We start from the raw sequence: 21,634 nt of genomic DNA, 5'->3' as shown, positions 1-21,634 counted from the left end.
GTTTAATAGTCTGTGTGCAGAATAATTAAATAGGAGCTCCAAAATTTGGCAGTGTAAACTAGACAGCTAATAGAGGATGCAAAGTACAGCTCAACCATCTTATATTTCACCAGATTTATCATCAAGCATCTGACACAATGGGGCACATTTGGTAAGGGTCCGCCATTTCCTGAATTTTTCCGATTTTCCTCCGAATTGCTCCGGGATTTTGGCACACGCGATCAAATTGTGGGGCATTGGCGCCGGTTTTCATGCAACAGAAATCGGGGGGTGTGGCCGTAGGAAAACCGTCAGATTTGGAAAAACTGCAGAATTTTAAAAAAAATTGTGTCGCAAAAATAGCACTCATATACACTGAGACAGAGGAAGTGAATTCCGGCGGACTTCAGCGCAGCAATGACACCTAGTGGACATAGGCCACACAAACTTAGTGAATCCCAACAGAGCCCGAATCAGAGTCAGAGAACGCACCGCGGGATCGTGAATGGACCGGGTAAGTAAATCTGCCCCAATGAGAAATCTGGGACAATGAGCAGCGGACTGTCCACTCTAACTCTGATCTGATATGCAACACTTTGGGGCACATGTATCAGTTTCAGCTAGGCAAACTTTTAGCAACTTTTTTTCCGACTTTTGTTGGCACTCTTCAAGTGCACCTTGGTCTGCACCTTGTGTATCTTAACTTTCCAGATGTTCTGGCGACTTTTCACTTTTTTGCGCTTTTTTTGCGACTTTTTAGGTGTAAATCTGCACCTGGTCCAGGGCAGGTGCAAAGGAAGTTTTTTTTTTCATGGACCCGATATTAACATGTAAATTGGAATTATTTCACACATAGCAGTTTAATTGCGTTTTTAATGCATTTTGAAACTAATTACAACAGCTTAGGAGAGGTGATTTGCCTTATTTCATTACTGTTAACATTTGTGTTTACAAAATGCAATATAAACACCACGTTAATGCATGTAGTAACATTGCGTTTACTATGAGTTTTGTAAATTCAAATGTTAAAAGTAATGAAATAAGGCAAATCACCTCTCCACAGCTGTTGTAATTGGTTTCAAAATGCATTAAAAATGAAACACGTTAAATCCCAAATTAATAGTAGTGTCCACTTCTGTATATAACCCCTCACGTGATTTGTGTCCATGTGGATTTGAGACATTTACAACAAAAAGTCTCAAAAAGAAGCCAAAATTTGCATAAGTAAAAAGACAGGATCATACATAAGGTGCAAAAACTAGTCGCCAAAAGTCTCTAAAATTCACCTCAGAGAGACCAAACTATGATACATGTGCCCCGCTGTGTCACTACTATCAATAAAGTTTACATACCTTTTGTCCTTGTCTGCCTAGAGAACCTTCAGCTCCAGGAAAACCATCATCACCCTACAAATGGAAAAATTGAAAATTGCTGAATGATGTTTTGCTATTGCTATAGATGCATCATTACATACCTTTTCTCATGACTGTTATGATATGAATTGACTTAATTGGGAAATTAATTTGAATTCAGTTAAGAATACATGCATCTGTCTTACTAGAACCAAGTACATTCAGTAATTTGTACATTCAATGTTCAATGATCTGAATAAAGCATAATAAACCAGGGACATTTACTCATAGATCCAGGCACTGCGACTGTGATAATTTTCTTATATTTGTTATCCATGAAATCTTTCCTTTTAAAATCAACTTTTAAAATTATGCTAATGATCCAGTACGGCTCTGGGGGATGTTACCAGAGCCAATCATTGCTGTAGCTTTATAGGCTGTTACAATGATCACAACAGGTTTCCCCTCCACCCGCACCACCTGCTGTTAGATTAGGGAGGAGGGAGAATGCACGGGGTTGGGTGAAACATGTGCTACTCATTGTAATTCGCAGCAATAAGTGGCTCTGGTAACACACCCACCCCCACTGTGCCCTGCTGGCTTATTTGCGTAATTTCTAAACTTTATTTTAGAAGGAAGGAGGTTATGGATAACAAATAAATGAAGATTATCACAGTCACAGTGCCTGGATGTATGAGTAAGTGTCCCTGGTTTATCAGGCTTGATATAAATTTGAAATAGATTGATATAGATTTGTTTTAATCAGTTAACCAGATGTAAGAACTCAGTCTGTAGTGTGAGTCAATACAGGGAACTGGCCATAATCAGTGCTACATCAATGTGGAACATAAAGGATGAAGAGTAAAATTTGGAGTAACAAAAAAAATTTGCACTGGTTAATTTACAGTATTGGTTGTCTATGCAATGATTGTCTATAATATGAATGCACCTTCACTCCTGTGAATCCTGGAATCCCTTCATATCCAGTTTCCCCTTCTTCACCCTAAAATAGAAACATAAAGTACATTTACCATATAGAATTATGGACATGTGCAATGTCATGTAGAAATACATGGGGCCATATAGTACCTTTTTTACTTTGTAGTAAACTTGATGAGAGCTTGCACTTAGTTGTGGAAACCATAACGGATTATATTAATTTCTGTGTGTCTAGTGTAGTACCAACAAAAAAGAATTGCATATTTTCCAACAATAAACCTTGGGTAACTCCGGAATTGAAGTAAGAAGAAACTGCCTTTCATACAAGGTAACAAAGAGACACAGAGATCAGTCCCGAAGAATTTAACGATTAGGATAAAAGAGTTCAAGGAATCATATGAAAACAGAATTGAGGGTAAGTTGAAGGGGCAGAATACGAGAAAGGTGTGGGGAAAGAATCACCGGTATGAAGGCCGGTACGAGTAGTGGTGATTTAGATAAATCTAAGGAATTTGATTTCTTTTTTAATCGGGATCAGACAGGGAGGAAACTGCCCCCAAGCTGTCAACAGAACAGAGGGATTTTCCATTGATAATTCCTGCTGCAGAGGAGCGACGGAATTTCAGGCAATCAAAACAAAAAGGGTTCAGATGGCATCCAAGCCAGAACATTGAGTGTGTGTTCTGCTGTTCCCCTTGGCAAAAAAGAGTCAACCTATGTTAATCAATGACTTCCCCCTGATCGCAATGACTTCCTTGGTCATGAAGTCTTTTGAGTGATCTGTATTGAATTTTCTGGTTGACATAATAAAAAACAACAAAACAAAACAACTTGTAGTTTGCGTATAGGAAAGATATGGGTGTAGAGGATACATTAATCTATATGCTCCACAGAGTTTTTTCTAACTTGAAGGAAACAAATTCTTTTGTCTGGTTATGTTTTTCGGCCTAAGTAGCACATTTAATACCATATCTCCCAGCTCATTGGGTCAAAAGTTAGCATCAATGCACGTGGATACTAGAATTGTAAGATGGGTAGTGGACTACTTAACCCTTAGGACGCAAAGAGTGAGATTAGGGGGAATTAGATGAGCTTATGTGTAGCACGGGTGTCCCACAAGGCACGGTGTTATCCCCATGTCCTTTTTAGTGTGTACATGGCTGACACTCGATATAACAGCCCTTCATGTTTTATACAAAAGTTTTTGGACGATACGGTTGTGGTCGGAGGTGAATACAGGGAGATCATAGATCATTATGTGAAATGGAGTGAGGTTAACAGGCTACTGTTGAACATGTGATTATCCACATGGATAAGAAATTAAACGGGCATCATCATGTAGATGAGCAGGGTGCAAGTAGATTACATTTTTTAAGAAAATTAAAGTCTTTTAATGTTTGTAGGAGTGTTGTGGAGAGTGTTTTATTTTTGCAGCAGTGGCCTAGGGGTCAAACATAACACAGCAGAGAGATGGATTAAATAAATTCATTAGAAATAGAGGTTCAACAATGGGACTAGATCAGGGCAACTGGGATGACATGTTGGAAAATATGGTAACTGCCAGTTTCAGGAAAATAGTAGGAAATGTTGACCACCCTTTGCACATATTTGTTGAAGAGAGGAACCTTTATTTTCATGGTCATAAGCCTTGTAAATAATGTGCAGTTTTTAATGTTTTAATGTTTTTTATGTTGTATGTTTGCACTGATCAAGAGATTTGAATCTCTCTTTGGGGACCAATAAAGTTCAATTATTATTAGTCCTTATTGACAGGACTCACTGCTACCAGTACTTAAAGGGGTATTCTCGTCTCGGCATTCACATTCAGTTTCATTAATCTTCCATATATAAACATTTCTTCAATTGGATGTTATTAAAAAAAATGTTTCTGTGTGAAGATAATTTCCCATAAACATAGCCATGTTGTCCCTTAGAAACGAGATGGCTTCCTCAGTTACGACCACGTCACATTTTGCAGCAGGGGCCAGACATGCGCTATTGAGCCCTGCCTGACCTCCTGGATTCAGCAATCATTACCACAGGACGGCTGCAAGACATGTATTATTCTCAGATATTTCATATACAAAAACTTTTTGTTTATTTGTGAAATCCATCCAGCAGAGGTGGCCGTATCCGAGGAAGCTATCTCGTTTCTATGGGACCATATCACTACATCTATGGAAAATTATCTTCACACAGGAACATTTTTTTTAATAACATCTAATTGAAAAAATGTTTATTAATGGCAGATTAATCAAACTGAATGTGAGTGCCCAGATGAGAATACCCCTTTGAGGACTGTCTACCAACTACAGACATAAAAAGCTTTATAGGAAATACTGTCATATGTTTTACACAGTTCCTTGCTGGCATTTTGGAGAAAGCTCTGTAACATCATTTAGCACTTCATATCATGTGACCAGGGTAATGTCATCTAAGGTCCTTTACCCCCTAACATTTATAAAATATACCCCATGTTTGTATCTGATCACATAAAATCACAGCATGCCTCTATGGAGGATGGGGAGGAGTCCATGAAGACATTTTCATGATTTCATGTGATTAGACACATGGAGTAGATTTTGCAAGGGCTAAAGGACTTTAGATAACATTACCCTGGTCACATGACATCAAGTGCTGAATGGTGAGAAAAGACATGGGACATTGAGAAGAGCCACTGGGGTCGACTTAGAAGGCCACGCCCTTTATGACTCTCAGCTTTAGACCAGGTAAGAGAACAAAGTTGATTTTTATGCAGATTTGAGGGAAACCATTTTTAGCTAAAAGTAGGGTGGAATTTAGTTAATAGAGCTTTATGGGAACCTGTAACTTGCTGAATTTTTGAAAATGTGACAGGTTCCCTTTAAAGAAAACTTTTTTAACCCCTTAATGCATTATGACTTACATGTAGGATTAAGGGTGTTTGACAATAGCTCACAGGCTAAGCCCCCAGCAAATTGCAGCCAACACCCTACACTCACACCTGCCATTGTTGCTTGCACAGAGCGCATGTGTTAAAAAATTACCAGCTGCCAGCAAAGCCGCCATCATCTTGGATCTTTTCCCATGGCAGCCTAGAGTCTGACTCCATGACCTGGGTAGGATCTATAACACTGTGGCAGAGGCACAGCAATTTTCATAGCAATCCACAGAAAATTCTCCATATACTGCAATACTGTAGTACATGGTTGGAATAAGGCCCAGAGGCCCAAAATTTAAAGTACCCTTGGGGATCTTATAAGTTGCGAGAAAAAAAGTTAAATGAAAATAAATTAAAACTGAAGGTTCAAATCACCCTCTTTTTCCTAGAGGTGATATCAAAATAAACGAATAAAATCATAAACATGTCATATGTATCGCTGTCAACCAAAATGCCTGATCGATCCAAATTTAAAATCAGATAATCCTGGTCAGTGAACATTTTAATATAAAATAGCGTCAAAATATCTGAAATGCCACTTTCTAAGCATTTTGCAACACATAAATAATGTAATAAAAAGTGATCAAAATGTTATATCAAAATGGTAGCATAAAGTACCATTTCATTACATTTGGAATTTGTCTTTCTAGCTTCCCAGTAACCGGCATGGAATATGAAATGCTGTCACTAGGATTAGGAAGTATTGTTTGTAAACAGAAAACAAGCCCTACTACAGTTCTGTTAACAGAAAAATATAAAAAAGTTATGGATTTTGAAAGATGGGAAGTGAAAAATGGAAACAAAAAAAAAGGAAATAGCTTATTCCCTAAGGAATAACACAACACATTTAAATGTTTCCCTCACATCCTCTTTTACCTCTATATAATTTAAAACACTCTTACAAATTGCCTCTAATAGTGCAAAAAAAGATCCAGTATTTTGTTTTTATCTTTTAAAACTGAAACACACAAATGTAGTGACAAAACCAACGCTTTTTGACTGTTATAGACGAAATATGTTAATCTATAACCTGTTAATGCAAAACATATAAAAAGGCAAAGTACATGCATATTTATTAATGTTTGATCATATGTCATACATGGCCTGACATACTGCAGTTGTCATACAATGTAGGGGAGATAACGTAAGTAATAATAAATAATATAGAGTTGGTTCATCTCATTTAGAAAATAGTTTAAATAGTTTAAATTTATTAAGTTACAGATAAATTCAACTTTTTGATTAATAATTTTAAGATGTTATACCATAAAGGATAAAATAAACATGCCTGACCAGAACATTATATGTAAGCTAGATCTTATTGAATGTGTTTTCACCTTTTCTCCTTTTGGACCAGGAAGACCTCTGATTCCAGGTGGACCAGCGACACCCTGCAAAAAATAATTAATAAACCATACATTAGTACAGTGAAGATTTAATATATTATTTTATCATATCCTATGTTTTATTTAAGTAGCCCATATAACAGGTGAACGAAAAAACCTTATATATATGTGGCATGGTCCCTTGCTGATGTTTGTGATTGGTGGGTAAGCATCTCCAGGTATTTCCTGTGTTTCAAGACTCTTGAAACTAAAGACCAGTGCCTGCTAGCTATGTTTTTAGCACAAAAGAAAAATCATTGTCCTATTTTACAGGCCATGAGTGTCATGAATGGAACCCATTCTAAAAATATTTTCTTTTATTGCAAGGCAGCAATAATTTACTTGTTATAGGTTTGCTGCTTTATGTTATATTGCTGTACCTAAGTAACATATAAACAATAGGTTTAAGGGTGGCAAACATTAATTAAAATAATATAAAAATAATATAATAATAAAAAAATAAGTGATAATTTACTTACTTTGAAACCATCTGCCCCTGGTAGTCCCTTGAAACCAGGATCACCACGATCACCCTTGAGAGAACAGTATCTGTGGTTACTTATGATCTACTCTAATAAGCAGCCCTTTATGTGAATAGTGCTTTTACATCTTCTTAAGAGAATAACCAGTGTATAATAAGATCAGCAATGCATCACACAAATTCCACAAGGCTTCTGCGTAGCTACTAACACGTTATTATGCAGTACAGAACATTGAAATACTGCTTGACATTGGCTTTAAAGGAACCTGTCATGTGGGCCAAAACAGGTTTCAGCATTTGCAGCATCAAGTAATTACTTTGTCTATGATTCTTTCACTAAGCTGTTTCTGAAACATCAAGTTGCAAATTTACCTTACATACTCAACTAATTATTAGAGTTGAGTGGAATTGAGCTTCCTGATCCGGTACAGGGTTCCGGTGCACCTTGCGTGACTTGGAGATTATCTGCCTTAGAGTAGGCATATTAACGTCCCTAGCAATAGCTATGGCTTTGATTAGCCAGGGGTGTTCCCTTGGCCAATCATAGCCATGGATAGTTGCTAGGGGAGTTAATTTGCCTGATTAACTGTACAGCCCTTAAACACTGCAAGCTCCTTCTGCATGACTAGATGAAGGCGTCCCCTTGCCAAAGACAAGTTAAGATATATTTAGCTTAACATCTCATTTGCATATTCTAAATTAATTACTTACTGTTTATTGACACATAATTGATAACGTTGTCAGTTTTCTTATTAACTTTTCCATTCATCAACTACTGTACATATGTTTCAATAATTAATAATTAATACAATTATATTTGTGTCTCAGAAATCAATGTTAATTATCTAAAACCTAATCCTCTACCAGGGTATCCAATTCAGTGAGAAGTCTGAATCTATTTATGGGGTGTATCCTATCTCCTGTAACCAAGTATTTTGGTTTTAGCCTTCTGTAACATGCTGTTAAACATTGATGGTTTGTTTGGTCATCTTCCTACCATACACTCAGTTCCACTGTCAGCTTCTTTATATTTCCCAGAACTTTGCCTTCAGTATATGTAACCTGTACTGAATGATACTGTATGGCTGTAACCTGAATTAAAAGTGAAAAACCATGAAACTGACTGGCAACCGCACTACTGAACCAATAATGTCTACTTTAAGCTTCATTTAAACCTCTCAGTCCTTTTAAACTTATGTTTACTTTTATCTGCTGAACACATTAAGGACATGGCCTAAAATGTGAATGGGGCCTTATATGTGTATTTGTCCAGATAAGAACTGTTGCAGGAAAGGATGGGTAAAGCAGAACGACAGGACTGGAATCTCTCATTTCTGGGCTGGGCCCCACCTCTCACTGAGTAACTGTAGTAGTACCAAATAGAAGCCTCCTACAGCAGTGACTCATATCAGAGGGGAGGAGTTGTGCTGGGATCATTGAAGAGCTCTCACACAGGAGTGTCCAGAGTGATCCAAGCTCTGGAATATCCAGGATATCTAGTAAAAGCTCTTCAAAAGATGATCGCTTTGAGAAAAGCCACTCCTTAAAAGAGATTTTTTTTACCATTTTACTCCATAGAACAGTGATGGCGAACCTTTTAGAGACCGAGTGCCCAAACTACAACCAAGACCCACTTATTTATCGCAAAGTGCCAACACAGAAATTTGTGATTTATTCTCCCTTCTCTGTCACAGGTTTCATTGATACCAGCGCCCAGAGGACCCCAATAAATCAGAAAATAGAAGAAATTTGGATGATCATTGTAACTTCCCTCCAGGGTCCAATAAACAGGAAGAATTGTCAGGGCCGGAGCAGGAGCTACAATGATAATCCAGATCTGTCCACACCATCCCGCTCCTCTAGTAGTCCCACGTAGCCCTGTCACTTTAAAATACCTCTGTGCACAGCAAGTCCTGGGCTGTCTGGGACTGTAGGAAGATACCTGGAGTCCTCTCTGGTGATGGCCTGAGTGCCCACAGAAAAGGCTCTGAGTGCCACCTCTGGCACCCGTGCCATAGGTTCGCCACCACTGCCATAGAAGCAGCCCCCCTATGCTCAAAGAGATTTTACTGTAAATATATTCACAGTTCTACTGCTAGTAACAACACACACACAGGTATAGTTACTGCATATAGATCTCCAGGTCTGCTAACACTATCTGCACTACAGTAAAAATGAGTCCCTTTCACATCTTGCATGTATATATGGGAACTCTTTCCTTAACCCTCTTTGTGAACAAATTTACAGATGAATAGATTATAATAATGCAGATTATACATACCCTTCCACCAGGTATACCTCTTTCTCCCTTCTCTCCCTTTATGCCTGGTTCGCCCTTAAATACAATGTAAACATAATTGTTGCTTTTTAATATATAGGAAGAGTACTATTTAATCCAAAATATATTGAAATTGAAAAATGTACTCTGATCCCTGGGTCCCCAGCTCTTCCATAAATTCCAGGATTGCCACGGACTCCCTAGTCCAAGAGAGATAAGGGAAAGAAAACATGTGTGAGTACATATTATACATCTAGCAAAGGAAAATACATAGCAATTACCCGTTCAATATTCAATAACACAAATGGATGATTCTTACTTTACAGACTTTGGGGGTATTTATCAGGGCTTCTGCGGCACACCAGTGACATCGGAAGTCATGAAATAATCGCAAATGCTTGGTTATTGCTAGCACTTGCAACTATTTTCCCCTTTCCGCCATTTCCACGACAGGGAAGCGCGGAAAGGTGTGAAGGTGGGGCGCGGCCGACCAAGGGGTGAGCCGGCCTGCAGGTAGTGGGCAAGTGTGGGACGGTCCTGTTCCTGGGGAGCTGGTGAATTTTAACATGTGAGATAGGGCCTGAAATAGAAATAAATGCTCTGCCGGCCAAAGCTTCCTGATGTACCCGACTGCATCAGATGCTCGGCGGGGCTAGAATTTCTCAACTTCTGTACTTATCATTCTATCAGCTGCACTGTACATTTTTTTGGTGCTTAATTGAGTTAATGGTAAAAAGACATTTTTCTTGGGGTATTGTACGGGGAAAAGAATAATTTTTGCAAATGACTTGTTAACAGAAATGCCCTCTCCGACACAAAACCGATGGTCACAAAATATACTAGTCCCCTCACACAAAAAAGGTGGATAAAAAATGCCCCACTTCCCATCTGAAACCAGGAATGGTCTCCTATTAGCACTGTCTCTGTTCCTGAGATGTCTACAAATATAACAGATCATTTACGTAAATTGTCTTAGGAAAAATTTTAATGCAGGACCCTAAGTAAGCCAAAAGCTAACCTGTTGATAAAGTGAGGATTTTCGGCCTAAGAAATGTCAATAGCACTTTTCTTCATTATCAACACAAAATGCTGGTCAAATGAGATATATCTATGATTTGTAATGATTTTTAATTAATGGATTTGCCTGGTGCTTTTAGGGTAAAATTCAGTGAGTTTATGGCTTACCATACCATGTTGCTCATGTAAATTGTCAATGTTTTTAATTACAGTACATTATATATCAACAAAAATTAGTGTGCCTTATATGGAACCTCACATGCCCCATTTAGCCATCACTGGTTTGTAAAGTGGACGTTCACTCGTTAACCCACAAAAGTGGATCTTTAGTAAAAGTAGAATAAGTAACCCTGCTAAATAAGTTGTTATGAAATAATTACCAGATTTCCTGTGCGCCCTGACTCTCCCCTTTCTCCTTCATGTCCTTTCTGGCCCTAGAAATTGAACATAAATTGTTTGAACAAAGCATTTATTTCGGTGATTTTCTCAATTTTATTTTTAATATTTGCCCTTTACCCTTGTTCCTGCAGATCCCTGAAGACCGAAAGCTCCATGTTTGCATTTAGAACAGCGAGGAGAATTAGCTCCGAGGCTCAGCTCTGCAGCCCCAGCACACTGTAAAGGAGAAAACACAGGAATGGTAAATTGCCAATGTAGTAAAGTGTAACTTTTCATTGTTTTATCAAAACCACTGTCAACCAATGACGCTTAATCCTTCCAAGCATTACCTCTGCTACTGAGAATGAAAATGTGAAGTTTATTAAAAGCAATTTTGATATTCAATAAACTATACATTTATTAAGGGGTACTGGAGCCAAATTTAACAAAGGCCACTGATGCAAATTTCTCAAAACCTACATTTAAAATCCAATTGAACCCATTTATTAATAGTTTATTGTTATAAAGTTATTAAGTGAACTGCTCACCTGATCATACAGCTCACAGCATTGTTCTTTCAAGGCTTTCTCTGGATCACAGTGGATTTCTAGCTGTTGAATGTCAACCTGTATGGCAATAAACTGTTATGTTAAATATACATTTGCATTTATGTCCTATTTTTCTATTTTGTCTGGTATCTTATTTCATACATGATTTTCCCTCCATTTTCATAAATAAATCAGGGGATCCACTCAAGTTTAAGATGTTGTACCAACACTGGACATTTTGTAATTTAGAGAAGAGTCAAGGTTGAGGAATCTCAGCACAATGTTACCTTTCTGACAGGCCTTAGAAGGGAAATTTTAATTCTTCACAGTACAAAATATGGTGTACAGTTGTGTGCTCCCCAAATGGGGACAGCCCTTTTCTGTGGCAGCATCATTGTGCACAAAGAAAATTCCATAATGGCATGGTTGGATGAATTTAGGTACAATAACTTGACTGTGCACAATGATTTGCCTTGGGAGGACCAACTCTATATTAATGACGATTAATATAGAATAGGAAGTGTAATGTGTAGGTGTAGTGTTCATTACTTTATATTGTATTTATAGATAAGGCACTGCTTTTGTTACCAGTGTTTTTTTAGGATTGATCTAGATTTTTGTGGATTTTTTGATGATTGAATATTTATTGTTAATTAATTTACAGTTATATTGTTTGTTTTTAATATGTTTTTAAGGTCTTAATGGTTTGCAGTTATCAGATGAATTCTGGAATTTAAATGGATTTCTAAAATAGGCACACCAGTAATGAAATCTTCAATATGTTTTTCAACATTTTTTACTTGGTGATCGGTCCTTGACTGAAGTTTTACATGTATTTCAGCATTCAGTCTTTTACTTTATGTTGTATTTATATCCACGCTAGTAAATTAAATAAATGATCCACACTGTAGGCAACTGTCTATACTACTTTTACACATGTATAGAAAATGTAAGCAGGAATTGGTTGTTTTTGAATATAAATGTTTCCTTTTTTATTTTAAAATCCCACTGTTTTCCAATGTATTTCAATTTTTCAGTCAATTGTTCTTGTGATTATTATGTGCACATTTTTCTATTATACAGGCAGTCCCCGGGTTACATACAAGATAGGTTCTGTAGGTTTGTTTTTAAGTTGAATTTGTATGTAAGTCGGAACTGTATATTTTATAATTGTAACCTCAGCCAGAATTTTTTTTGGTCTCTGTGACAATTGGATTTTAAAAATGTTGGGTTGTCATAAGAACCAGGATTAATAATAAAGCTTCATTGCAGAGACATTTAATAACTGTTATAGCTGTTTATTGTAGCCTAAGGATAAAGTACAGTAATTTAACATTATCCAGAGGTCTGTTTGTAACTAGGGGTCCACCTGTACTTTATCAGAAATTCTGCTTATTTTAATCAATAAAACAGGTAGCCATGCCCACCATTATTTCTGCATTAGATCTTTGTTAATAATAGGATCCTTAATTCAAGCCAATAAAGTATGTATCTATGGGAGGATTAATATGGTATGTGTCTGATCTCCATGTGTTTTTAAACATATGTGAGTAAAGACTGTATACGACTTTGATATAATGCAAGAATTTGTATTGTGGCCAGTGCCCTATGTTAAACACACAAATGTAGTTTTTATACAGTTCTGACTAGTTTCTAACAGAAGAGTTTCCCGGCCTGTGTATTAGAAATTGCTCACATCACTTTCCCCAACATAATATTAAATATTAATATTATATTGAATGTTATATCAAATGACAATTAGGCTTAACAAAAGTTAAGCTAATTTAATGATGGACGCAATTCAGTTTCTTAAACAATGCTTATATTACTTACCAAAGGGACAGAGTGGGATTCTCCTTGCATATGTGAAGTCGGCAATTTGTTCTCATGAGGTCTCTGTTCAGCTATTGTAACTGAACTCACTTCAACGCAATCTAAGATCATCTTGGCATCATCACTTGTCACACTGAATGATAACTTATGCCATTTTCCATCAAAAAGCGTTGAAACATTATTAGACGTATGGAAGTTAAGAGTCTTGCTTAGAGAGGAATATAATAAGCTTACAGTTTGTGTATCTTTATTTAAATAAAGTCCAACATTCTGTTTTTTATTAATATCAATAATTTGCCATAAATTCCAGACATCTTGAGGCATATTTGATGAAATTTTAAATGTTGCCAAGATTGAGTATTCTTCTGGCAATCCATTTGGGGGGAAAGCACTAAAATAGAGAAGCAGATATAACAAAGTCAATAGGAGATTTATGTTATAAACCTTTCAGTACTAATGGTGCCAGAAAGACCAGGTCAATTTTTGATATTCTGCTATGCACTTCTTTAATTGATGATATCTCTGGAATAGCTTTGCATATCATAACAAATTTAACTTTGTTTTTTCAACTTTGATTTTTCAAGATTGTATTTTTATAATTATTATATATCTTTTTATATCTTTATCTTGATACAATAGTTTTAATAATTACCTATTTAAAATTTGCCAATAATTGACTACAAATGTGAAAATATAAGATTTTTTTGTCATTTTTTTCAATTAAAGTGTGACTTTTACAAAACTCTATTATAAATATGTACAGCATTATTACATCACCCTTTCTCAGGATCAGTTACAGATGTCGAGGGTGCATGTACTTCTGCAATAATAAAAAGTGAGGGTGAAAGTGTTTCCTACAGATCCTTCTACATTCTGCCTTTAGCTGACCGTCTGGAGGGGGGAGGGGGGTGGCACACTTCAAACACCTATATCTCCTGAACTCTTGCACCTAGAAACAAAATGGGGGGGGGGGGGTTGCCCCCATATGATATATCGATTGTGTATAGATGCTCAACAGAACCAGAGATATCAGATACCCTGTTTAATTTGACACCAGAATTGTGTTTCTAGATGCCAGGGTTCAGGACACATTTGTAGTTTGCCACTGTAATGACGTAAAAAAATGTCCTTTCTGCAATCTGTCACAGTAAGAGCTTCTGTATATTTACTTGGAGTGGTCCTGAAGTGGTTAAGCAATATTGTAGATTCATCAGTCCCTTGCAAGTTTTTTGCTTCTTTTAATTAGTTTAAATACACTATGGACTAAAAACTATTTGTTGAATTAAATGAGTCATTAAGGGGGTTGGTTAGAAGTTGAAAACATGGCTGTTTTCTTCCATAAACAGCTCCTCTCCTGACAATGGGTAGTGTCTGGTATTGCAACAGAGCTCCATTCATTTATACAGCTGTGTTGCCTTATTTGATGGGCAGATACTTCTAAAAACCACTTTATGAAAATTTGGAAACCAGTCAGAGGCGAGTTTATGTCACTGGGGGACCTGTTGGCTCCACTGTATGATAAGATATAATCGGCCCCAACTCTCTTCATTTAAGCCTGGTCCCACCCACCGACCAAGCCAAAATGTAGAGAGTGGACTACATTTAGGGGAAATTATCTTCACACTGGTACATTTTTTTAATAACATCTAATTGAAGAAGTGTATTTATGTGACCAATTCAATAAATTAAATGGTGAGAATTCCCCTTCAAATAAACTAGAACTACATGTATTTTAACCCCTTAAAAGAAGCCTTTACCACATCCATCTGATTTAACATAATGAATTTCACAGATTCACAGGTTGAGCCCTCTCAACACATGCCAGGGTACTGCTGTATTATATACCCACTGTTACTAAGGTTTTAAGTGCCACAACCAAATACAACTGCAGAACGTACATACTGGCTGCACAGGCAAAGCACCGAATTGGATGTGCTTATCCAATGATTAGGGCATGCTGAGGGGGGTTGTTCTCCTATAGCTGTCATATTAAGATCTGAGAGCTATGAGATCTATGCCAGAGCATAGTCTAATACAGACTCATAATATTAGCAAATAATTTGTTAATGTATCAATAAATTTATTCCAATATTATGGTGCTCTAGAGAAGGGAATTACATCAGTTCAGGCAATAAAGGGGTTAATATCTTAAGGGAAACCTCCTCTGCGGATGTAAAGTGACCACACCCTTAAAATTAGTCCTAATACCTTCCTCCGGGAATGTTTATGTTTATTTTTCTTTCATTCCTAAATGCTGATATTTATATGTTCTGCTACCTATTGTGAAGGTTCTACAAGAACCTATTGTGAATACAATGTACACTTTTCATGATTATAATTACTTTTTTGTACTATCTGTTATTTTTGTGAAACTTTAAACTATTCAATAAAATGTAAGTTGGAAATAAAAATTGCCCTTATACCTTAGGTTCCTTCATCAAATAAAATACTTATAGAAAGAGAATTTTGTGAGTACCTTTTTTCATTTTTCAGGTGAGCCACAGAGCTGATGCGGATAGCCGATAAATTTGGCTTTGAACCATTGACTATTCTTGCATCTGAAGTTGTTGAATATCGAAGTTCATCAATAAGATCATATACTGTAAAATGTAAGAAGATCAAGATTTTAATTTGATACATTGTACATTATATATCCTCATAATGCTAAAGACCAGACCTGTAGCTAAAGGCACCATTAAAAAAAGGGTTCAAAACAAATTACTTTTAATATTTTAAGGAAAAAGCCTAGCGGGCTGTTTCTAGTCATTAGAAATCCATAGGGAAAACAATTTAGAAATAGTTAGTAGCATTTTGAAAAATGATAAATCTATTTAAATGAACAAAATAATGCTGAAATGTAAACCAAAATATGTTTTTCTTTATTTATTTTGAAAAATCAGGAATCTGGAAAAAGTTTTAAAATCCTAAGAAAATTCTTACTTTACTGCTTTGCAGACACACTGGCCCACATTTATTAAAGCACCAGTTTTTTGTCTTTGCACATTGGGGCTCATTTACTAAGGGTCCGAACGCCGCACTTACGTGGGGTTTTCCGAACATTTCCGATTTGCGCTGAATTGCCCCGGGATTTTGGCGCACGCGATTGGATTGTGGCGCATTGGCGCGGGGGGGGGGGGGCATTGGAAAACCTGACAGGTTGGGAAAAACCGCGGAATTTAAAAAAAAAACCTAAGTGAATCCCGGCAGAACCCGAATCAGCGTCGGAGAACGCGCCGTTTGATCACGAATGGACCGGGTAAGTAAATCTGCCCCATTATTTTCTTGCACAGGTATTTATAAAGTGTCTGTGACACATTTGTATCGCGGCTGCACACAGGCAAACTGCACCTTGCACCAGATTCATGATTAATATGGGCCAATAATTTGTCATAAGGATTCTGTCTTTCATCAAATACATGGCACAGATGGAAATATCTATCCCACTGGACAATTCTTATTTGCTTCTAGCCAGTAAAAAAAAATATAAGACAATTTTCATTTTCTAGCGGAATCCACTTAAAATAAAATCAATGCTTTATTAGTACCAGCTAAAAACAGCTCATATTGCATAAATCATACAAAAAATATGAGTACACGGTGGCGTGGAGACCACAATCGCCTAAGTGTTTTTGAATATACTTTCCTTATTCATGGCTACACACTGTTGGTAAGAAGCATATATCCTATTTCACTAGCATATAACATTAAAACAAGTGAGTACTTAAAACATAAACATCCTCACTTTGCAGACGTATCCTCACCTTGAGTATACGTCGGCATGTTCTAGATGCGGGTAAAAAAGATGCAGTAAACATATCCATGGTTTCCCGTCATTTTCTCAGTGTGCATAATGGTGATTGCACCTACCTGTCAGCTGTTGCGATCGAAAGAGTTAAATGTCCAAAGAGAGGCAGGGATCACAGAAGGAAACTCCTAAACAGAGTCCCGGGAGGTCTTAACAAACGGCAAGATGTAATTTGCATCAAGTCCACATATGTCCAGGTGAGCTGACTATTTTTCTTATCTTTTTGTATTACAGTTTTCATTTCTTTTATGTAACTAATTATTCTATTAAATGTTGCCGCAGATTTTATCAAAAGCTAAAAGCGTACAGCCAAAACTAGAGCAGGCCCAACGTTGGACCGTGCGCCACATTTATCATGCAGTCTGAGATAATTGTGTTGCACGTTCTATGTTAAAGGACATCAACCACCAGTTTCACATTACATGCTCTTTTCTCTATGCATTCATTGGAACTGTTTTAGTGCATAAAGAAAGGGCATATTTTATACCCATCGGGTAGATGGGTTATACTTGTAAGGTCCTTCCCCCTAAGGATCCGTCCTCCGATGTCACTTACCAGGAATCTGATCCTCTTCAGGGCAGCCCCGAGGTCTGCCATGTGCCAAGGGGCTGCTCGATGTCTTTTGCAGTCAGACCCCTTCTGGGTCTGACTGTAAACTGTCTGCACATGCGTCTGCATGCCATACAGACATTAATTTGGGTGCTTTGACTATCTGTTTCAAAAGTAGAGAATTTATAACTTGGAAAATGGAGAATCTTTTGAAATTTTAGCCGAATTTCAGTTTTTTCATAACTATACACAAAACATATCATCCAAATTTTGATGTACAATGTGTCACGAGAAAACTATTTCAAAAACCCATGGATATGATAAAGCATTCCAACCACTTTTAGTGACACCGGGTAGATTTGAAAAATGGGGCTGTGTCCTTGAGGCCAAAATAGGCTGAAGGGATTAATGTTTTGTACTGAAATGCACTGTTTATAATCTGTTAACACTGTTCCAATGGCATTATCCATTTTGCTATGTAAATTGGTTGTGCCACTTTAAGGTTCAAGCCCTGCTAGGTTGAGAGGTAGAACCTGTACATGTAGGAGTTTAAGTAATATTAAGACTGACAGAGCTGAATATATAAAGACATGCTCAGTTAGTATAGCCAAGTCAGTGAGTGTGTACTGAGACAGAGTCAGCCTTACACGGCAGCAGAAACTGAACACAGGTAAAATCCCATTAGGAGGAGAAAGGCAACCACATCACCAAGGTGAGAGACTAAGGATCCCCATGTCACATTGTCTCCTGGAGCAGCTAGTTGAATGTCCCAGTAAAGAGGCAAAGACCTACACTACAAAAGATCATAGAGAAGCCAGAGGGGCTTAGACCCAGATATAAGTGACCAGAGAAGATAGAGAGCACACTGCCACAGGAATAGGGATTGTGCCAGTGACAGTTTTGTGTTTGTATCTTAGATACTGTATGTGCCTCTATTTTATGGACAATTCTAGGCTTGATGTAAACTGAGCTGTGAGTGGGCCTGTTGGATCACTGCTTTTGCTTCCTGGTTTATATTCTCTGCTTAGGAGAATCATCATATAATAATAGTAACTGGTTGTGAGGAGGTAGCGTATGGAGCCAAGCAGATAAATATTCTACAATATTGTACATATTTCTCTTAAACCTATATGATTGATCTAGCTGTAAAACCATGGTTACAGAATGAAAACAAACCAATAAGCTTTCTGCTCTTGCAGTCATGTATTGCTGTCCTGGATATGTGATAATAGCTATTCATTATCTGTCCTTATAATAACTAACATTCCTCATTGGATCTACTTCTGTGTTACATATGAAACTTCCAAAGCCAGAGGCAAATTCACTCTGGTTCAGTATCATTAATGGGGTTATGTCAACGGTGCTCCTGCGACACATGTCCTGGGTCCCAGGCACACCCATTTACCCCTGTGCCCCCCATCGTGGCTGCAGCAGGCTGACTTTCTTGGGGCACACGCAGGCCGGCTCTGTGAAATTTGGTGGGGGCCGACCACTGCCCTGATAAATAGCCAACCTCTTCCTGTAACCTCTGGTGGATCTTTGTGCTTCATAGCCTTAGAGAAAGCTTCCCATTGTGACTCCTGTGTTTATCATTTGTGACCTCTGTTTTTGTTCCTGATCTTGATTCTCTGCCTCCTGTCTTAACCTTCCGCAACGTCCCCGAATCTGATCCTGTACTGCCTCTCCTGACCTCCTGCCTGACCACAACTCTGATTCCGCCTGCCGATTCTGTCCTTCGCCTTTGCCACTACTACGAGCAAAGTCGCACCTGTGGGAGTCCCACTTAGACTCCTCTCCCAGGTGTCAGCTTACACCATCACTCACAGTGATTCAGTGGGTCCAACACCACCGACCCTGACACGTAATACATTATTTTGTATTGATGGCCTTTCTTCAGACTAGACAATCAATATTTGAATGACAACATGTCAATAGCAGAGTCAGCACAAAACAGCTGATTGGGCCCTAGTCACACAGTTCATGGAGCAGTTGACTCTATGTGTAGTGCTGCACGTAGTGGCCATTCACCTTTACCACAGACTCAAATTCCATTGAAGTGAATGGGAGACAATCCTACAATCAAGTTCCTGTCCTGGCCACCATGCAGAATCATCTGTTTACCACTCTCTGCTGTGTTTTATACAAGACCAAATAGCTGATAAAAAGCAGATAAGAACAATCTGTTCTAAAATAAAGCTTCAGTATAGTATAACAATTAATACTGTAAAACCTCCTATCAAAGTTGCTACCCTAAGTTGTTCATCAGAACTTCTGACATGACCCTGTGGTTCTTTTTTTTTTTTTTTTTTAATTTTTTATTTCTATTTTATTTGTTGTTTTCATCTTACACATACTGTAAGGTAGTAGTAACTTCAGTAAACTTACCAGAACTAGCAGATTCCTGGCATTTTACGATGCTCAATAAGGTCAGAAAACAAAAAAATCTTGGAAATGTCATCTTCTATTTTTCCAATGACATGTATCTAAAAAGCAGAAATATTACATGAATGATCCAATTAACAATAATAATAATAATAAACCATAGATTAAAGATAATGATAACTTCGGACAGATATCTTGGAAGGACCCGAGGGATTTTTTAATAAAAGGCACAAAGTCTGTTTTGACTATAATAAGCAAGTAAATATGCAGTACACTTGCAGCAATAATCACTAAATTATTCGCATTTTGCTTATGCTTTCTAGTTTAGTAACGTTTTTATGTTTTCTGTACCAGCTAGTAAAGTTTTTCTTAAAATGGAGGTTCTAAAACACAAAAGCTAATTGGTTTCAATTAATTTGCTTTGGGGTTAACAGACAGTCCTCAGAAAAACACAGAGACAGCTATTATAAGGATTCACTGACTTTTAACGTAGTGCAAATATTGGATTTCACACTTGCAGCCTTCTGTGAAATTCACTGCTTCTAAATGACTGGGAAAGACCACATTGTTAGCACTATTTAGCACTATATTGCATAACTGTCTTTATATGAGACATTTATTACATATTAAAACTGATCATTTCACAATTAAAAGTCAATGCAAACCATAAAATTCTGTCCAAGATAGTAAAACATAAAAAATTTAAATCAGTGAATGATTACCATACAACAGTGATGGCTAACCTATGGCACTGGTGCCAGAGGTGGCACTCAGAGCCCTTTCTGTGGGCACTCAGGCCATCACCAGAGAGGACTCCAGGTATCTTCCTGCAGTCCCAGACAGCCCAGGACTTGCTGTGCACAGAGCTATATTAGAGTGACAGCTCAACCTGGGACTATTCTTGCTTTATTGGTGTCTTCAGGGTGCTGGTATCAATGAAAACTGTGACAGAGCAGGGAGTATAAATCACAAATTAAATTTCTGTGTTGGCACTTTGCGATAAATAAGAGGGTCTTTGTTGTAGTTTGGGCGCTCGGCCTTTAAAAGGTTCGCCATCACTGCCATACAATTTCAAATTCTATAGTTTATTATTACCCTTTAGATTGTGAGCTGTTAAATTAAATCATTAAATGACTTAAAATGGTGGAAAAAAATCAATTTATCATGTTCAGAATAAAATACTAGAGGACTTTATTTACTACATGGACTTTTATTATACTTGTTTTGTATTTTGAGAAAATATAGTCTCTAAATATGTTAAACTGAATAAATCCCTGGATCATGTCCTCATCTTCAGTATTCTACTACGGTACATTTACAAATATTACCCAATGAAAATATAAAAAAAGAAGAAGAAAATTCAAGCAGCTGATTATAGACTATATTCAAATAAAAATAAGATATTATCACTAACCTTTCATACTTTGTAGGTGAATACACAGCCAGACAGATGAGATCCGTCACTTTAGAAACCTTCTGGGAAAAGAGAGAGAGACAGTCCTTGGGGCTGGGCAAGTATCATATACCTAGCATTTCTTGCTCAGTCTTCAAAAGTCACACTACTACTACAAGTTTTACATTTGAGAACCCTGCTCTTAACTAAAAGGAAGAACACGTGGGTATTTTACCTCTACCAGTCCTAAGCTTTCCCAGTACCATTCTCATAAAATTCAGGATTGATGACTGTATATTGTAGATTGTGCCATACAAATACAATGTTAATAAAGTTACACCATACATTTATAATAATGAAGATAGATATATACAATGCTTCACAATGAATATTAA

At 37.3% G+C, this 21,634-nt stretch overlaps 1 protein-coding gene across 3 annotated transcripts in view; it reads right to left on the bottom strand.

Moving 5' to 3' along the window:
- The window catches only part of LOC140121973 (uncharacterized), a 37,158-nt gene extending 15,760 nt beyond the window's left edge, over positions 1 to 21,398 (bottom strand). Inside the window, exons 1-14 of one of the 3 annotated variants that reach the window (XM_072142256.1) lie at positions 21,261 to 21,398; positions 20,329 to 20,396; positions 19,850 to 19,947; positions 15,587 to 15,710; positions 13,111 to 13,501; positions 11,278 to 11,355; positions 10,868 to 10,966; positions 10,732 to 10,785; positions 9,481 to 9,534; positions 9,338 to 9,391; positions 7,055 to 7,108; positions 6,528 to 6,581; positions 2,281 to 2,334; positions 1,332 to 1,385 (exon numbers count right to left, since the gene is read on the bottom strand). In XM_072142256.1, the coding sequence (XP_071998357.1) occupies positions 1,332 to 1,385; positions 2,281 to 2,334; positions 6,528 to 6,581; positions 7,055 to 7,108; positions 9,338 to 9,391; positions 9,481 to 9,534; positions 10,732 to 10,785; positions 10,868 to 10,966; positions 11,278 to 11,355; positions 13,111 to 13,501; positions 15,587 to 15,710; positions 19,850 to 19,922 (1,143 nt within the window). In that variant the 5' untranslated portion in view covers positions 19,923 to 19,947; positions 20,329 to 20,396; positions 21,261 to 21,398. The remainder of the gene's footprint in view (positions 1 to 1,331; positions 1,386 to 2,280; positions 2,335 to 6,527; positions 6,582 to 7,054; positions 7,109 to 9,337; positions 9,392 to 9,480; positions 9,535 to 10,731; positions 10,786 to 10,867; positions 10,967 to 11,277; positions 11,356 to 13,110; positions 13,502 to 15,586; positions 15,711 to 19,849; positions 19,948 to 20,328; positions 20,397 to 21,260) is intronic. The other 2 variants (XM_072142255.1, XM_072142257.1) reach the window with 2 other exon arrangements.
- Between the last annotated feature and the right edge of the window lie 236 nt (positions 21,399 to 21,634).

The sequence above is a fragment of the Engystomops pustulosus genome, chromosome 3, assembly GCF_040894005.1.
Source record: "Engystomops pustulosus chromosome 3, aEngPut4.maternal, whole genome shotgun sequence".
In the NCBI taxonomy this organism is placed as follows: domain Eukaryota; kingdom Metazoa; phylum Chordata; class Amphibia; order Anura; family Leptodactylidae; genus Engystomops; species Engystomops pustulosus.
Note: the sequence above shows the minus strand (reverse complement) of the source record. Positions and strands in the feature narration are given on the sequence as shown.